The sequence below is a fragment of the Manihot esculenta genome, chromosome 13 (genome assembly GCF_001659605.2).
Source record: "Manihot esculenta cultivar AM560-2 chromosome 13, M.esculenta_v8, whole genome shotgun sequence".
NCBI lineage: Eukaryota > Viridiplantae > Streptophyta > Magnoliopsida > Malpighiales > Euphorbiaceae > Manihot > Manihot esculenta.
The window spans coordinates 3,972,493-3,991,332 of record NC_035173.2 but is presented as its reverse complement, the minus strand read 5'-3'; the positions used below and the strand labels follow the sequence as shown (position 1 = coordinate 3,991,332).

Below are 18,840 nucleotides of genomic sequence, written 5' to 3'. Positions count from 1 at the left end.
CCGATGTGCCTCCCATCGAATACCCAGGGTTTTGTGAGAAGGGTGGGTAGTAAGGTGGCTGAACAAATCCCGAGGCCTGAGTGTCTCCTTGGGATTCTCCCATTCCTTCTTCTGACATACTGACTCCCAGACTGCCATCCCTCCTCTGCTCTACATCCATATCATCCCCCATGTCCTCTGACGCTCCTCCCTGAACAGTTCCTCTGACTGATCTGCTTCTACCCAGATCCAAAGACCTTCTAGGGTCTCTTACTGCTCTTTCTCTGTTAGACCTACTAGACATTGCCCTAGGCAATGTTGGAGGACGGGCGCTCGTGCCCTCATCCTCAGGTGGTACTCCAGTCAATCTTGCTGATCGATGAGTTCCTCTCATCCTGTTTTCTGAAAAACAGTACACATCCCATAAACATTAGCATCATATGGTTCATGTGGGCACACATGAACCCGCATCACACATCATAGCATATCATTCATATCATAGCATTTCACATCATCATGTAAGACAGGACTCCACATCCTATCCTAGTGGACATGACCTTTCCTACTGTGCTTGACCTTCTATAACATCTATGAGCCCGACACTCTAGGTCCGACCATATGAACCTAGGGCTCTGATACCATTCTGTAACGACCCGAAAATCGGACCGCTACCGGCGCTAGGATCCAGATCGGCTTAAGGCCGCCGGGACCCGTAGCAAGCCTGACATGCAACCTGTAAACCTGTTTAATCCTATACATGATCAACAATCATACATAAAAATTTAAAACTTTTCTTTCATACATTCTATCATCCACCAAACTCAACCTGTGCATGCACTGAACATATACATAATCATAAACTTGACCCCTCTGTGGGATCTCATCAATGCCCCCAATGGGTGGCATAACAAGAGTTGAGTTGGCTAACATAGACATCAATCATTAAGATCATGTTTCAAAGGGATTACATTATACTATGGTCAAGCACACTTTTAACCTCAATATCATTACATTACATATCTATACATCATTATACAATCTGACATGTCCACTTTCTAACTATTACATACATAAGACTTCATTACTCTTCTTGACTTCTCTGTCTAACCCGTACCTGCAAACCTGGGGAATTTGGGAGAGGGGTGAGCTACTAGAGCCCAGTGAGCAGAATAGTAAAGCATTTAAAACATATGATAACATGAAATGCATCACATCACAACTAATCATATCAAGGATGAACTTGTCACCATTTAGCCCTCTACGTAATCCAATCATGCCAGGGGCGTAGTGCAGGCCACACCTGGTCTTTCTCTTATACATACATAACATAACATACATAATCCATGATGCCGGGGGCGTAGTGCAGGCCACATCCGGTCTTTCTCTTACATAGTGCTAGGGGCGTAGTGCAGGCCACACCTGGACTTCCATATCATATCATCGTGTCATAACATATGAGGGCTAATGGATCATTCAACATTCATCCACATCATCAACATATTATGCAATGCAACATATTTGTGATTTCTAATGCAAACATCCTAGAATATCACATGGCATCCGTGATGCATGAACATGCTCAAAACTGATTTATTTATTTATTTAAAACCATAAGAGTCATTCCACTCACCTCTGGCTAGCTCTGACACTGACTGAAGCAGCTGACTCACTACTGAGGTCCTCGGTTCCTCGGGTCCGAACCTACACAGGTGGACTCAAATGAGGGACCAACATACTAGAACATAACTCTAAAACATCCCCCAAAAACCCCCTAAAACATCTCAAAACATCCATGCAAAACATGCAAAGAAAGGCTGGACAGGGCACTTTCGGCGGCAGGTTCGGCGGCCGAAAGTCCCTTCAGAGCCGAAAGTCAGGCAGGTTCGGCGGCACCTTCGGCGGCCGAAACTCCCAGACAGAGGCGAAACTCATGCATGTTCGGCGGCACTTTCGGCGGCCGAAACTCCCAGACAGAGATGAAAGTCTCCTTTCGGGGGCAAGCTTCGGCAGCCGAAGGCTGCCTCCACAAGAGGGTTCGGCGGCCGAAAGTCCCTTCGGCTGCCGAACCTAGTTTCTCCCAAAGGGCAGAAACTTGGTTCAAACATGCACAAAAGCCTCAAACTCATACCATCATGCATTTTGCTCAACCAAAACATGCACACAAGCTCCTAGGGGTCTCAAACTAACTTAAACCCCAACTACAACACACATACACAAGCATTTGCAAGCCACATTGTTCATGAACATACATTTATACCCATAAACATAACTAAAACCTAAACACGCATTCTACCCCCATGAACTTCATAAAACTTGCTTAAAACATACTATAAGCTAGAGATCGACTCTTACCTCTTGGAGATCGAGAGTAGAGGCGACCAAACTTGGGGTTGGGAGAGATTTGAGTTCTTGAACCTCAAAGCTCCAAAACTTTGCTCAAAAGCTCAAATCTTCAAAACAAAGTTAAAACAAGTGAAAAACTTGAAGGATCTAGAGGAAAAGCATCAAAGATCGGTGAGGGGCGGCGAAAAGCTCACCTTGGCCGAAAATGGGGAAAAGTTCGCCCGTTTTCGGCTAAGGGACCCTTTTATAGTGGCTGGCCAGGCCACGTTCGGGGGCCGAATGTGCCTCCGCATGCATGCCATGTTCGGCGGCCGAACTTGAGGTTCGGCGGCCGAACCTGGGCTTCCCTCACTTATGCTTTCGGGGGCCTAAAGCGCACCCGCAACGCATGCATGTTCAGCGGCCGAACTTGAGGTTCGGCGGCCGAACCTGAACTTTCCTCCAAGGTTGTTTTTATTCAAAAACTCATTTCATTTTCATTCAAAATCTTCAAAAACATTAAAACATCTCATGAAAACATGGTTTTACCTTTCTAGAGGTCTCCGACATCCGAGATTCCACCGGACGGTAGGAATTCCGATACCGGAGTCTAGCCGGGTATTACACTCCTTGTCTCTCCCAGTAGCAAAAGGAAGGGAAAAAAAAAAACAAAGAGGACCTCTTTGTAGAGAAGCAACTAAAGAGAGGATCGGAGAGGACGGTTAGAGATGGATTATACATATACACTAATATTCTTATTTCTTTCTTCTTCTTATTTATTTATTTTAATAATAAAAAATATAATTTAATAAAAATATATATTTATTTGAATACTAAAATAAATGATTTGATGTAATAAATTAATAATGGTTGATTTATTTTAATAATAAAATAAATTATATAAATGTATCTTTATTAATTAATTTTCATAATTTTTTACCAAACAATTAATAAAAATCTATTTATCGAGCTCTCAATAATAGCTGTGGTATTGTGCAATGCTTAAACCGTCTCCTTGGCCGTTTGGACGTTCATCGGCTGCTATTAGTTTCATTCGACTGGTGAGCCAAACAGCTCCTAAGACCTTTGTCCGTTGGCAGCTAATGCTATTCACTTGCTAGGAGACAAAGGGGTATCACTGAGACTTTCTCTCCCATTCTGAATTCTGTTTTGCTATCTTCCAAAATTTTCAATTTGGCTAGAACACGAGAGAAGAACCGCGTTAACACATTAGTCGAGAAAAAAACTGCCCTGCTCATTCAATCAATGCATGGAAAAAGAGAATTCCAAGAAGAGACCGCTGGACCTGGACTGGAACGTGATGTTGGACTCAAACGCCGACGAACCACCGCCGATACTCATCGTTAAAGGTTCTACACAGCTGCCAAAACCCTCCCCTATGAGCATCGATTACTCGTCTAGGGAGGATTATGCTTCCATGACCGATCGCGAGCTCGAGGACGGGATTAAGAGGCACAAGGTCCATAACACAACCCTTGGCCCAAATTTGCCTGATAAAGGAGAGAAGCTTCGGACGCAGCTTAAAGCCTTAGAGGATGAGTACCAACGGAGAAAGCTTCCACGGCATGAAATGGTTCGTTTCGTTCTATTTTTGGTTATCTGTATCCTGATTCTGAAGTATTCAGCTTAATTTACAATCTATTCTGTTTGCCTGGAAAATGGCAGAAGCAGCAAAAGTAAATTAGTCTTGGTTTTCTTTTTATTTTTTGAAGGAATATTTTAATTTTTTTGAAGGCATTAGGTTTTGGGCGTTTATCTTACTAGTTGATTGAGTTTTTTCTAGTGTTAAAAATGACCAATCTTCTCAGAAAAATGTTAAAACGGCCGATTGGAACATACTGATCTGACTTCATGTTCAGGTTGAAGAAAGCCTTTCTCAGAAAAAAGGCACCAGTTTAGATATGGTTGAAAAAAATTGTTCTCTTATTTTGACATTATTATGATTAAAATACGTTAACTTTAATGTTAAATTAATGTTTCATATTCCGAAATAGTCTTTCTACATATTCAATAATTTGCTTTTCTCAACAGTGATTTTAGCAGTAATGTCAAACAGACTCTAAAGTCCAGTTTGACATGGAACTATTGAAGATGAACTCTTTTAGGCGTTTCTGAAAAATAATAATACTGAACACCTGCTCAACAATGATATCAAACTAGCCTAATTTTGAACTTTTAGTTTGTTATGAATCTTCTTATATCTTCCTTGCAACCAAGAATTTGCTTTGAAGTTCTTTTGTTTCACAATGTTTCATGTTTCGTTCGAAGAATTACTTCTTTGTTCTTTGGAAATAAGGGTCCATTTTTTCACAAATATCATGCAACTATTGTGAAGTGGGCTTTTGATGTTGCCTTGAGCAGTTAACTATATTAATTAATTAGTTAGCCATATGAGGTATTGTAATGCGCATCAAGTTTACTCCTTTGTGTCTTTGAATGTTTAGTTAGCCATATGAAATATTGTGATAGTTTGCATAAAGTTGAGACTAGGGATTCCAAATCACCTTGATACTGGATGTGGGGAGAGGTTTTCAAAATAGTTTTGTTGGATGTTGAGACTAAGGGGTTGTTTGGATGATGCTTTTCCATGGTTATGTAATGTATTGTTCCAGAGATAACCATGTTTTGAAGATTGTATTGTACATTGTATGATTCTTGGTGATTAAATTTCATGGTTGTATAACCATAGAAACACACATATTCTTTAACCACCAAATTGGTGGTTGCATTGTTATATAAAATTTGTTCCTCTTTTGCTCTTATATATTTTATATATGACCAATTTACACTTACAATAATGATTTGCTTTAACTAAACTAACCTTTCCAACCTAATAATAACCTTCATTAATATATCACCAACCTTCATCCTCTCTTGATCAAATATTTAATAATATTTAATATGTTAAATATTATTTAAAAAAAATCAAACAACTTTTCATGAATTGAAATAAATATGAAATGTGTATTAAATTATTAAAAATAAGGAACTATTGATCAAATTGCATAGAAAAATGAATGAGGGTATTTAGGTAAATTAATGATTATTTAGAACAATACTATACAATCAAACCAAATAAGGAATAGTTATAGAACCATGATAAACTATACAATCTTTTCAAACATTGTACAATGCAATATATTATAAAACTATACAATGGATACAATACTATGGAAACCCATACATTAACAAAATCATGGGGAAACATCATCCAAACAGGGTCTAGGATTCCAATCACTTTGATGGGTCTTATAAAAGAACCATAGAAATAGATTTGATAGAATGTCCAATCTAAAATCTTACAAAGGATTTATGGGTGTTTCCTGCTTGTATATCCTTCATGCATCCAGTATCTTTTTAATGTGGAAATTTTTTCTCCACACAACTTACACTTACATTTTCCTAACAATCTCCCTATGTTGGCTTTACTAGGACTATTCTACTCTCCCTCGAATGTAAGCCTTTCTCCTTATGACAAGTATTTATGCAAATGTCAAGTATTTATGCAATTGTCAAGAGTCCACTTGCTCCAACAAGCCATTAAAAGGTTGCAATAATCTCATTTCTACTTAGAGCATGTGAATCTAAGGATATATTTGGATCAGAGTGAGGAAGGGCAAGCAAGTTATTTACTCTTCTTTGGAAAGGGGTGAGTTGGTGGAGGGTAAGGATTCCCCCATCCCTCATTTCTCAATTTTTCTTGTACCTCAATTTGGAGTATAATGAGGAGACGAGGATAAGTTATCTTATTATTTATCTTTTCCTCTTTCTATACCATTCATTTACATCTTCCTGGCATAATAAACATGCACATCTCTCTTTACCCTTCCATTAATTCACCCTCTCCAAACATATGGGGAATGTTTGGTATCGCTACCATTTGTTATTTTCTTTTATTTTTTTTTTCTACTAGGCATTCGTGAAATGTTTAGTGTTTTCGTTTTTCACTCTTTTCCATAGAACACTTTTAAAATGAACAATGATAATAACAAAACCACATATCTTAGTTCTGTTTTGGCATTTACTGTTTTCTTTTAATACTGACCTATCTAGGCTTCTGGTAATTTATTAACATCAATTTTAAGGGAGAAAATATCTTCCTTGTTTGATGAATCAATCAACTATTATGGAAGGTAAAGAAACTAATCGTTGATTTCACCTTATATATCCAACTGTCATCTTCAACCTATGAAGTATTAAAAGAAAGAAGAAAACATTAAGCGGTTAAAGCAAAAGTGAGAACGTGTAAAAACCATAAAATCAATTTTGAAAATCTGAAATCAATTTAAAAGCTCAATTTTTATTTTAAGGAAACAAAAAACTATAAAACTGCAACCTTACTGAACATGTCCATAATTTCTTTTTATTTTATTTTTAATCCTTCTTACCTTACCCCTCCTTACCCTCTATTCCTCTTCCATTGTTTTATCTTCCAGATCACTTCATCCAAAAAGACTATCAGAGTCGCTGTAGAGTCATCATGTGTACTGAGAGTCACCACTTCCCTAATATGCTTTTTTTTAGGAGCACCTTACTGCTCTACCGGTCTTTTTAACTAGGACTCCTGAAACAAACTGAAAAACCGATCCTTCGATCAAAAACCATAAACACTAAAACCAAAAGAGAGATTAACCAAACTGATTAACTTAGATGGTTTGGTATCATGGTCTTAAATAATGGCGTAACGGTCGTTATGTAATGGATTTTTGGGGGGCCGTTACCCGTTATTCCATTATACAACGATCCCCCTGATTTGTAGCTGTTACATAATGGTACCATGAAGTAACGGTAACGGCCGTTACCAGTGATTGAAATTCTTTCATATCTTTCCTCTTCTGCCCCCCTATTCTCATTTTTATTAGTTTCTACACTTTTCAACAGATTCAAAGGCTATATTTTTTAAGTTTTCTCTTCATTTTCTTTTTCAAATTTCAATTTTCCCTGTATATTTCTCATATAAGTTTAGATCAATCATAAACTACTGTATTTTCAACCTTATTTCATCTAAAAAGTTAGTTAAGTTTTATGTATTTTAGTCTTTAGTTGTTTTTTTCGCTTTTTAAAAAATAAAATTTGTGGATTAAAGTGTTAGTTTTGAATTAAAATTGTACTTTGAGATATTAGTTTACTCGATCTATAAAGATTATGTTGGTTTTTCTTATTTTAAACTATATGATATTTAATTTAAGTTAAATAATCTATATTTCATGTATTTATGTTTATTATGCATTTGTATATATTATTTTGAATTAAATCTAATAAATATAATTTCATTTATAAACTTTGCAAATTTTTTGAAAAATTTACTTAGCACTAGGCTGTTACCATTACATTACAGCCGTTACAGGCCTGTTTCCCTTACTCGCAACTACAATCTCGATTTAAAACCATGTTCGATATGTATAGTCTTCATTTTAAAGAACCGGTGGTTAATAGGTTTGACCGAAGTATGTAAAATATCTTTGTTAGATTTAAATACTATATATAATTAATAAATATGTATTTATATAACATTTTTCAACATCTGATGGCTCCGATCCTATTTTTTTATAAATTTGAACTTTAATTCTTTAATGTTATATAATTAATTTTGAACAAATTAAACATGATGACAATAAAAACATATACTCATATTTGACTCTATAATAATAATAATGGGCATTATAATTATTTTTGCTAGGTAATAATCATTTTATTAATCATTTTAAGAAAATTTAGTTTTTAATTGATAATATAAATAAATTGTAAGTCTCTAGTTTGAAAACTGGTTTAACTGTTGAACCAAACTGGTCAAAACCAAAAGAAACGGTAAGTCATTAAGTATTTAACCAATATCAATATTTAGGTTCAATAAAATGGCTAATGGACTGGTTAACATGTCTATGCTTACTGCTACTATAGGTCTACCGGGAGTTCCCTGCTCTGTCATCCACATGTGGGAGGACCACTGGAATCATCCACCACTGTCTCCATTTTTGTCCATATTGAACCTTCAACTTTTGATCTTACCCTGTTACTTTGTTGGGCTTCTTTCTTTTATTAGGAGTTATTACTTAACTAGTCTATGTGGAGTCTCCTTGCTCTTCAATCGAAGTGTGGAAGACCCACAGTCCCTGCTTCACTGTCCTATTGGGAGTTTACTTGCTTTTCCTTCCACATGTGGGAGGATCATGAGAATCACTATTCACCATCTCTATAATTGTCCCACTTGGACCTTCGACCTTGATTTTGTTTGCTGAGGTTTGAAAAGCAGAAAATGCCTAAGGGAGTCGTCCTTAGCTTTTGTGAATGAAACACACTCATGTGTCTGGCGCAACATCTAACCTAACACTTGCAATTTCCTAACGATGGACATAATCTAGCATATCTTGCTGCACCTTTAAATTTGAAAGACAATTGCTTGAATTTCATGTCTGCATATATTAAAAACTGCAGGTAAAATTTTGAGTGTAGAATTTATGTTAGGTGGTCTGAGTGAGCTTGAGTATTCGTGCACAACCTCCTCATGTCAATTAGCATGATATTTTTCTTCAAAATTATATGGAAAAAAAAAGAGGAGAAGAAAGCATCAGAAAGCCATGCCATTCTATTGGTTTTTAACATTTGAAGTATTCTATTTGTACATTTTAGTTTGAGAAATTTTTTTCCTGACTTGGAAAATGGAATGTTGTTGACATATATTGAGCTATGAAGAACCATAGTGAGGATATTTGTAGTTCAACAAGGGTTTTAGTTGGGTATTTCATATTCTTGATTTTTTTCTATATCATGTATATTCAATTATTCATGCAGTCCTTGGCAAATATCAGATGTATTCAGGTGCTTTAATATTGTACACGAACTCATGGCATGATGCCTCTTACTTTTCTTTGGACAGGATGTTGATGTGCGTGAGAAGCCTGCTCAGTTAACAAGTTCAGGTATAACTGGTGCATTCAAATTTCTCTTTCCATGACCCTCCCTGAAGAAGCTGATCCAGAGCTAAAATTGCTGGCTTTAATTGTTATGCTTCACCTTGGATATGCATTCCTTGAAGCATGAGTAATTGATCAAGAAGAATGCATACCTGTGCTACAATTCTTATTGCTTTTTCTCATTGTTTTTTGGGGGCATATATGTGGAACCTAAATGCATTTTGTTTGTTATTCAGACGGCTTTAAACGAAAGAATGTATCATCTGAAGTCCATTCACAATCTGAAGTTGCCTCTATTATTTGTAGAAAGATGGAAGAAAATGTATGGTGCTGTCTTAATTTTTTAGAGAACTCGTTCCAAGTAAACTTCACAGCAAAATATAATCCACTGTTTCCTTATTTTAATTTGTATAACAGACAGATCGCAGGGTAGTAAAATCATTTGATGAAGAATCGACAACTTTGAGTCGATGCGACAACCTGAAAATGAGAACTAATGGAGCCTCATCAAAAAGATGGAGAAAAAAAGGTCATTCATCATCAAAAAAATTGCCTTTTCAATGCAATATCAACCTTTCACATAATGAAGATAAACATGTTACATACAACAGTGATCGAATGGGCGGAGCTTCTTCCACTTCTCTCTTCTGCAACAATGAGGAAAGCTTTTCCAAGAAGTGAGCAAGCATCCTCTTTGCAGATTTTCTTTATCTTTTTTGCCGCAGTGGAAAATTCTCAAGTTAGTCTATTTATTGATACACCTGAAGAAGATGTTTAATTGTTTATAAGCTTAATTTTAAATTTTGACTCTAAAGGATGATGATGTCAATTCGTAATTATAATCTGGCTAAATTATTTACTGTTTAGAATGCATTCCAAATGATTGTTTAGGAGATTGACTTATTGGGTTCGTAAAAGCCTTCTCTTGGGGTTGACTTACAGGTGCATTAAAGTTGCTACTTTTCACTCCCTTTACTTCTATCTTCTGTTTAGAAGGGTGCCTCATTATCTTTTACTTGGTTATTTTCCCTTGCAGGAAACTTTAGTCCCAGGGTCAGTATGCAGTGTTTACATGAGAGCCCTGTTAAATTGCATGTCCATCTGTAGCATTTTGGCTCAGTTTTTATTTATTATTTATTTTTTATTCTTCCACATCCTTTTGAATAGAGATATGATCCTGATGGAAGTTATTTTAATTTTTTTGAACGTCACAAATATATGCTTTTATTTTAATTAACTAGTTTTTCCTTTTAAGTAATGGTTATTATTGTTTTTTTTCTATGATAGGAAGGATACTTGTCAAATCGTATCTTCAAATGGCTCAAGGACTAGGAAGGTATGCCTTTTAATCTTTTCCCTCTTCCAGTTTGTATTCTGTTGCTCTCACTTCATCTACTTTGAGACTAGCTATATGGTTTTATTTTAGAGGGGAGGTTTTGATCTTGAAAGGCTATTTTAGCAAGGAGTATAAGATATACATGTTCATCTTAAGTGTACCTTCTATATTAGCTTCAGAATTATGTGTGCTGTGCATAGCAAATGTAAGTTTTGCCTGTATGAAAATCTTGTTTGTGCTGATAATTAGGTTTTGCCTTTTTTTCCCTTTATTTTTTTTCGTTTTGAAGGTTTGAGTTTTGTTACTAGCAACTAATGGATCAATTCCCCTTGGTGGATAAAGTGATTGGATGAACCATTTTTAGTATTTTCTAAAGATCTTTGATCATTGCCCTCTAATATCTCTACATTGATAGACTTAAATATCAGACAATTGATCTCTTTACGCACAAGCTAACAAGGAAGCAAGACTTGATTGATTACAATTTCCATGACTAGTTGCTTATTCATCTTTCTCTTGTAATCCTTCAATTCATCTTTCCACTTGTCATGACTTGAGCTAATGTAGCCAAACTTTTGTTTATCACTGTAATCATGCTATCGGAATTTTATTCCCACCCTATGTTGTGTTTTTATATCTAGTTGTTGATTAGATCCATGATGGCGTTATTCAAGCAGGGGCAGACAGTTGTTCTTGTAGATGAGGATGAAACTCAGCTTGCAGAGACAATAGAGTCCGAAAACAAGCTTGCTGAATGGTGAATAGAATTCCAAATACTTTTCTCTTTCTTCTGTGTTTCAGCTTTGAATTTTTTTTTATTTTGGTTTTTTTTACTGACGATTGCAGTTCTTTGTTTGCTTTCAGCATGAAGGATGCTACGATCTACTATCCATCAAGGTACTCCAAATATTTCTTGACAATGTTAATGACTTCTTTGGGAAGTAATTTAGAAGATTTGATTTTCATCATTAAGTATCCAGAACCTGTTATTGACTTCTTGCTTGTCTGTTAACCCAGGGATGATCCAGAATCTGTAGAAATTTGTTACTCAGATATAAACTGCCTGGCCCCTGAAGGTTTTTTGACATCACCGATCATGAACTTCTACATCAGGTTAGCGTATTTGGGTACATTTTATGTCTACTGTTTGAGTAGTGATGTTCATGGGTTTAGAGCTCAGGATATGTTTGGTAGGTTATAAGGGATTGGTATGTAATTAGTGAAATGTATTGGTCATTCTCTCCTTGATGTAGTTGCAAAAATAAAATGTATGTAATGTAATTTTTTATACAGTAGTGGCAGCACTAAACAAAGTAATCATGATTACATAAGTTTTTAGCTGTAAGGACATTACATCAGCTAAAATAATGACTAATGTAAAGTACATTTTTTTTTTATGATGATTACATAAGTTTTTAGTTGTATGGACATCACATTAGTTAAAATATTGATTAGTGTCAATTTCATTTTTTTTCTAACTGATAAAAAAATGGGACTTGTAATATAATTGTGATTGTATATTTGTATTGGTCTTACAAAACATTACCTTGTTGTCTTTACACATACCGGGACCAAGCAAATTTGTGAATCAGTCTTTTGGCCTCAGACTCTTTTTAACTTCTAAGTAATTGTTGGTTTTGTATCAGATTCATGATTGCTATTTGTAATTATGGTTGAAAGGCAAGGGCCTGTATAGAGGTCAGCAGCTTAAAAGATGCTGGCTATTTGGGGTGCAATTATGCATTTGACAAATATAATTTTTTGAAAATTTCTTTTTAAGGCTTTGAGCTTGTCTTATAGAATAGTATAAGAGCTTCAAAGTGATCTAGACCTGGATAATATAAAGGAGCCTCGCCCTCAAGGGACCAAAATACTTACTTCAAATTCTGAATTGATAAATGGAGTGAAATATAAATTTCATGGACAGGTTCTAAGTAAACAAGAAAAAAAGCTCATTTGGGAATCCATGAACAGCAGCAGGCTGATATGTGAGGCTCATTTTCTGATCATGTTGAGGGAAGGGGTGGCCTCTTTATAGGAAGGAGTCCTTTGTCCAATTCTCCTTCACTTGTATTCACAAGTCTCTTATTAATAGATGTTTTAGTTTAGGAACAAGATGGAATCCATGAGCAGGAGAAACATTCATAAACATAGTTGTCAAATCCAGATTTAAATCAAGAATTGACATATTCATTTTGTCAATTGATGATCGCGAATGATTCATAAAAATTTTTCAAAATTAATTAAAAATGATTTGTGTTCTACAAAATAGTAAAGAATGTCACAATAACATATCTTGATAAATATAGAATTATCATTTAGCTAATTAGAAGTATGTTTCATAATAAAACAATATATTGTGTTATATAGTTTTATATTATAAAAAGTCTTGAGTTGTAGACAATGGTTATTATTGTATATGTGTTGAAGCTTCCATTTAAATTTGATTAAATAGTTAAATAATAAATAAGAATAATTGGTTAAATTAAAAGGTCAGAATATAGTAATATAAAAAATATCAAAATTTGATAAGTATAATTAGAGAAATAATTTAAAAAAAAGAAAAGAAAAAGAGAAACAAGGGAGAGGAAAAAGAATGATTGGTGGAAGAAAGATAACTAAAAAAGGTTTTATATATACTTTTTATAGTAAAAATGAAGTGAAATCTTAAATTTTTAAGCTATAGGGTGACGGGTCTAATAATCTTCTAGAAAAAGAACGGACCGAATTGGCCAGTTACATTGATTCACTTGATTTCCTGTTGATTCTTCCGATTTGGTCATGATTCACACACATTTTTTGTTCACTCTATAGATTCGAATCGATAGATTGGGGAACTGAATCAAATACAAATTGCAGGATTCATACAAAAATAGATTCACCCCATAGATTCAAATTGATTGGATGGGGACTTGAATAGAATCAAAATGTATGAATCAATTCAAGAATCCTAAGATTCTAATAACAGTGTTCATAAGCAATTTCCTACGACTAATTTTGCTGTCAAGCTGGCTGAGCCTGTAAGCTGAATGTTGTAGGTGCTTGAGTTTATCTCTTGATTTTTTTAGCAAGCTCCAATTTTCTTCTCAATTTAAGCTAAGATTAAGGGGAATAATGACATTTGCTTCTCTTTATTATATTTGAGAAGTTTTTTTTCCCATGTGTTGATTGTGAGTCTTCTGTACGAATGTTTCAAGGCTCCTACTTCTGAGATGTTGCTTCTCTGTTTCCTGTGGATATTTAAGAGGTTGTGAGTTTGAACTTGGCTGCATTCGGTGACCTCTTGGTGTGTATGTCCATGTCCAGGTATTTGCGGCTGCAAATATCCCCATCAAACAAGGCTACATGTGATTATCACTTTTTCAATACATTTTTCTACAAGAAGCTCAAACAGGCTGTATCTTATAAGGTAAATTTTCCCTTTTTTTAAATATATATTACTAATTATAAAGGGAAATTGTCTTTGTTTTTGTAAATCAAGGCCTATATTCTTTAACTCATGACTTCATAGGGTCTGATGTGTTAGCTGTTTTATATTGGGGGAGCAAGTGAAACGCTATCCTCTGGAACTAAGATCCTGAGTTAAAATATTACTAATGTCATTGCTTGGCTGCCACACCACAAGTCATTTTGGTTTCTGAATGCTTGGAGCCATTGATAATGGGTTGGGTAACCTGGCTTCTGTTGGTGTAAGATTCGATCTATCATTTTGTCTCAACTCTTGAGCAACAGGAAATATAATACATAGGCTTGTTTAGGCACAATTTGAAAATATTTTATATAGTTATGCTTGGATTTTTTTTAAAAAAAAATATTTGAATGCTTATTCAGTATGAATTTTAACATCCACTTTGATGCACATCAGCAACTCATCTTCTCTTTATATGTAGGGGAGTGATAAAGAATCCTTTTTTCTCAAGTTCAGAAGGTGGTGGAAGGGTGTCAATATATTTCAGAAAGCATATGTCTTTATTCCCATACATGAAGAGTAAGTTTTTTCCGCTACTTAAATAGCTATGCAGACCTATGTTTAGGTTTGTTGCTGACTTTTACAGAAAATATGTAGACTGTGATCTTGCTATAGAATTACTCATGTTTCTTATTTCAGCTGATTCATCTTTATATATATATATATATATATGGGAGCATGTCATGACTAAGGAGATATAGAGAAAAAATAGCAAAATAAATTGTATCGTTAGAATTAATGAGATTTCATGATACAATTAAGGGGAGAATTATGGAAAGTTATTCCTATTTAATGTAGGATTTATATTTCCAAATAGATAGAATAATAAATGTCTATATATTCCTAAATAGAGAGATTGGGTTATTCATATTATAGTTGAAGAATTCTTAATTTATGGTACCATATCATATATGTCTTGGATTTTCCATCGTAGGTAGGGAAGCATTTGTATTATTAGTTATAGAATCCAATTCAATAAAGATATAGCCCTTGAAGGTTTTGTATCCATGAATGTAGGTTCTTATAGCCAAACCATGCAAGTGTTCATGTGTTATTTTCTTCTCCCTCTTTTATTATTCTAACTATAATATGGTATAAGAGCTTTCAATTTTTTAGGGCTTGGGTACTGTTCACGGGCCTAATTCACTAACAGTGTTCATTGATACTATTTATGAGACTGTTCACACCTAAGTTTCCGTTTTCGATGGGTGTGGTTTGTGCAATCCCTAAGTTGTTTTGTATTGATGTTTCCTTAGTGCAATTCTAAAGAATTGTTTTATATTTTGGTACTTTGTGGGAGTGCCTTATGTCCAAGTATTTTTAATATGCTCATGAGTTGTTGGTTATAAGCTGTAGTGAGGAAATTTTTGGCTTTTAAATAGAATCTCATTAAGCAGGAGTGTTAGAATTGATAAAGATTTCATGCTACAATTAAAGGGAGTATTATGGGAAGTTATTCCTATTTAATGTAGAATTTATATTCCTAAATGGATAGAATAATAAATGCCTATATATTCTTAAAATTGTGAGATTTGATATATTTCTATTATATTTGGAGAATCCTTTAATTTATGATGACATATAATCTTTCATTATAATGAGGGAAGCATTTGTATTATTAGTTATAGAATCCAATTCAATAAAGATGTAGCTCTTTCCTTTGTGTATGTGGATATAAGTTCTCATAGTCGAACCTCATAAATCTTGTTTTGTTATTTTCTTCTCCCTCTTCTATTATTCTAACTTTAACATGTATAAATAGCATAGCATTGTATTGGACACATCATCAATCCAATAATATAAAAGATGTTTCTCTGTAACTCTCTTGCTTCTTTCCTTTTCTTCCCAATTTCCTTTCTCATCTATTTGCTCTCCCCACTGCTCCCCTTTCTTTCTTTCTTCTTCCTTAATTCTGGAGTCTGAGAAGAATTGAGAAGCTTGCTAATGACTAAATGTTCAATAGGCTACTTGCTTTCTTGTCCAAGGATTTTAGGTTGTTCTTAATTAACACAAGTCAGTTTAAATTCTACAATAGGCAAAGAACTAGGGATTTCTTAAGTAATTAACATGAAGTGGGCTTAGTTCAAAGCCATAATGGTTGTGTTCCACACATGCAATCACGCATGCATATCATTCTTTTTAGTGTGTGTATGTACATGTGTGTGTGTGTATATATATATATATATATTTATATAATTGGTGATGCACACAGAGGTATTTATTAGTAATGATAATCAGTTTCCAACTTGTATTGTTTAATTGCTCTGTATCATAGTTTATAGATTACTAGTTGCATTTCACTTAAAGTTTTGAGTTCGTTCCTAATCTGATATTGATAGAGAACATTTTCTACTCACCCTTCTATTGCTTAAATTGCTTCTCATTAATTGACTTATCTATGGTGTTCTGATGATTCAGTCTTCATTGGAGCTTGGTGATTATATGTGTCCCAGACAAGGCAGATGAATTAGGACCTATTATACTTCATTTGGATTCTTTGGGACTTCACTCTAGCAAATCAGTTTTTGGAGACATTAGAAGGTGAGGCGAAGGCCTTTTTGGACACATTTCAATATTAACTTTCTGTGAAGGAGATATACAAGATTGTACCTTATTCTGCAAATGCCTTTTTATTCAGTTGTAGCAGCAATGGTGTTAGTTTTACTTTTATGGCTATGTGAAGAATCTTATAGCATGTTTGTTAGCATGAACCAAGGATCTTTCAAATTTTCTGTTTTATTTACACACATGAAGTTAGAATTTGAATTACTCGTCTTTCAGATCTTCAAGGAATTAGTGAGAAGCATTGAGAACTCTCATGATAAGATGCAAAATTTGTTGCACGTTGTATAGTTAGCTGTTGGTTGTAATGCCGCTTCTTGTTCTGAATTTTGTGCCTAAATATGTCATTTGTCTGCTGCAGCTATTTGAGGGAAGAATGGAGCTACATGAATCAAGAAGTTGCTCCCGCAGATCTTCCCATCGCAGACAAAATATGGAAACATCTCCCTCGTAGAATTGATGAGAAAAAAATTGAGGTAAATTTCTACATAAAATGCTCTGAATTTTGTATTTTTTTATTGTTTTTTTTTTTTGGCTTCAAGCTTCATGGGAATAAATCGGTCAACTTTAACCTCTATGGCTGGATAGAGAATATGTTCCTCCTTTTCAACTGGAACTGCTTTAAGAACTACAAATGTGTGAATTTTCCTTTAGTAAAAACATTATGGTAGCATGAGGCTCAGAGTATTTTGTTTGTGGTAAAATTCAGTGAAGTTTCATAAGTTTGAGTGGAGTTTATGTCAGAAGAATGATAGTCATCTTACATGCTGGTTGGAGTGGCATAGAAACAGCTTTTCTTTTTATTAATATGAAGTAATTAACATTATCATAAGCTTTATCAATCTGTAGATGCAGTTTTAAAATCTGCATGAAATGTTTAAAAAGAGATTTTACTTAGGAATTGCCTCCGCTGATGTTGGATGTCAGCAAGTGCTGGAAGTGAATAAATAAGCTGTAGGGTGAACTTGAGGTTCTTGGGACTTGGTTCTCAGTCTTGATATCCTAACACTATGGCTAGCATTGGGGTGAACAGAGTCGGGGAAAAGCTGTACATGAATTATATTGCACTGTTTTGATAGAAGATTTGTAATTGTATGCTGAAGATGTGAAGGGAATATGAATGAGATGTGTGGGATGATCCAGTCCTGATGAAGATAATCACAAGGATAATGCTACTCGTTATTTATTTATTTATATATTTTGGTAATATTCAGTATTCTGAAAACTAGTCAGTTGGCCAATGGCCATATTGGTTTAATTCTTCAGAATTTCTCCTCAAAATTAGAGTGTGATTTCCTATCAGGTACCGCAACAGAAAAATGAGTATGATTGTGGTCTCTTTGTACTGTTCTTCATGGAGCGGTTCATTGAAGAAGCTCCTGCGAGACTGAAAAAGAAAGATTTAGCAATGGTATTTCCTGCCACTCCTTGGCTTGAATAGTTTCTTCTATGAAATATAATTGCATGCAATTTCTAACATCACTTTGTTAACATATCTTTGTTATAGTTTGGCAAGCGGTGGTTCAGACCTGAACAAGCCTCTGGTTTGAGAGCAAAAATCCAGAAATTACTATCAAATGAATTTCACAAGGCAAATGAGGATCGCCAATGTTTGGAATTTTCTCCTTCACTTCCAGGTGATGCTTCATCTTGAATGTGACCCAATTGCAACTTCACTACTTCTCTGATGCGCTGAGTGTACATTCATGTATTATAAAATTACTCTGAAAGAATAGTGAAATGACAATTGTATAGCCTCGGGAATTGGTTCAGATGCCATTGACGTCACAGAGAAAAAGCAGGTACACATTTGCCCGAACATCAAAAGATGTAGATCATTTCCCAACTGACCAGTTTTGGCAAGTCAGAAGTCCATTTTATTTGCTTGTCCGAAACCCAAATGTACAGTAGGCAATTGGAGCAGAGCTGATCACTAATGATGGTGGTCATTAAGACATTATCCACCAATTAGGTTGCATTTTTTTTAATTTTTTATTTTTTTAGGGATGAAAATGTACAAGCATCAAAGGACAGTTGATAAACTGAACTCCGTGGAAGCGCTCGCTTACTTGTGATTTGATGTGCAAGGCTTACATAATTTTTAGCAGAATACAGCGAGCTTATCTTATTCTTGCTAAATTGTGATGCTAGTCTTCAAATGGGTAAATCTAGAAGCATACCATAGTTCATATAAGGAGCAGAAGGTCTATGGAAATTCAGTTTTATTTTTCAATAAA

General features: G+C 34.8%; 1 protein-coding gene across 2 annotated transcripts; it reads left to right on the top strand.

Moving 5' to 3' along the window:
• Window positions 1–3,290: 3,290 nt before the first annotated feature.
• On the top strand, window positions 3,291–18,742 carry LOC110629953 (ubiquitin-like-specific protease 1D). Of its 2 annotated transcripts, none has more exons than XM_021777179.2 (14): window positions 3,291–3,895; window positions 9,200–9,242; window positions 9,473–9,558; window positions 9,654–9,913; window positions 10,524–10,572; window positions 11,214–11,329; window positions 11,437–11,469; window positions 11,590–11,685; window positions 13,879–13,981; window positions 14,463–14,560; window positions 16,460–16,582; window positions 16,965–17,079; window positions 17,907–18,014; window positions 18,111–18,742. In XM_021777179.2, exons 1-14 carry the CDS (start codon window positions 3,572–3,574, stop codon window positions 18,255–18,257), a joined length of 1,701 nt encoding a protein of 566 aa, XP_021632871.1. In that variant the 5' UTR covers window positions 3,291–3,571; the 3' UTR covers window positions 18,258–18,742. The 2 variants fall into 2 exon arrangements, with proteins under 2 accessions (XP_021632871.1, XP_021632874.1); XM_021777182.2 differs by having other exon boundaries at window positions 3,292–3,895; window positions 11,250–11,329.
• Window positions 18,743–18,840: the final 98 nt, after the last annotated feature.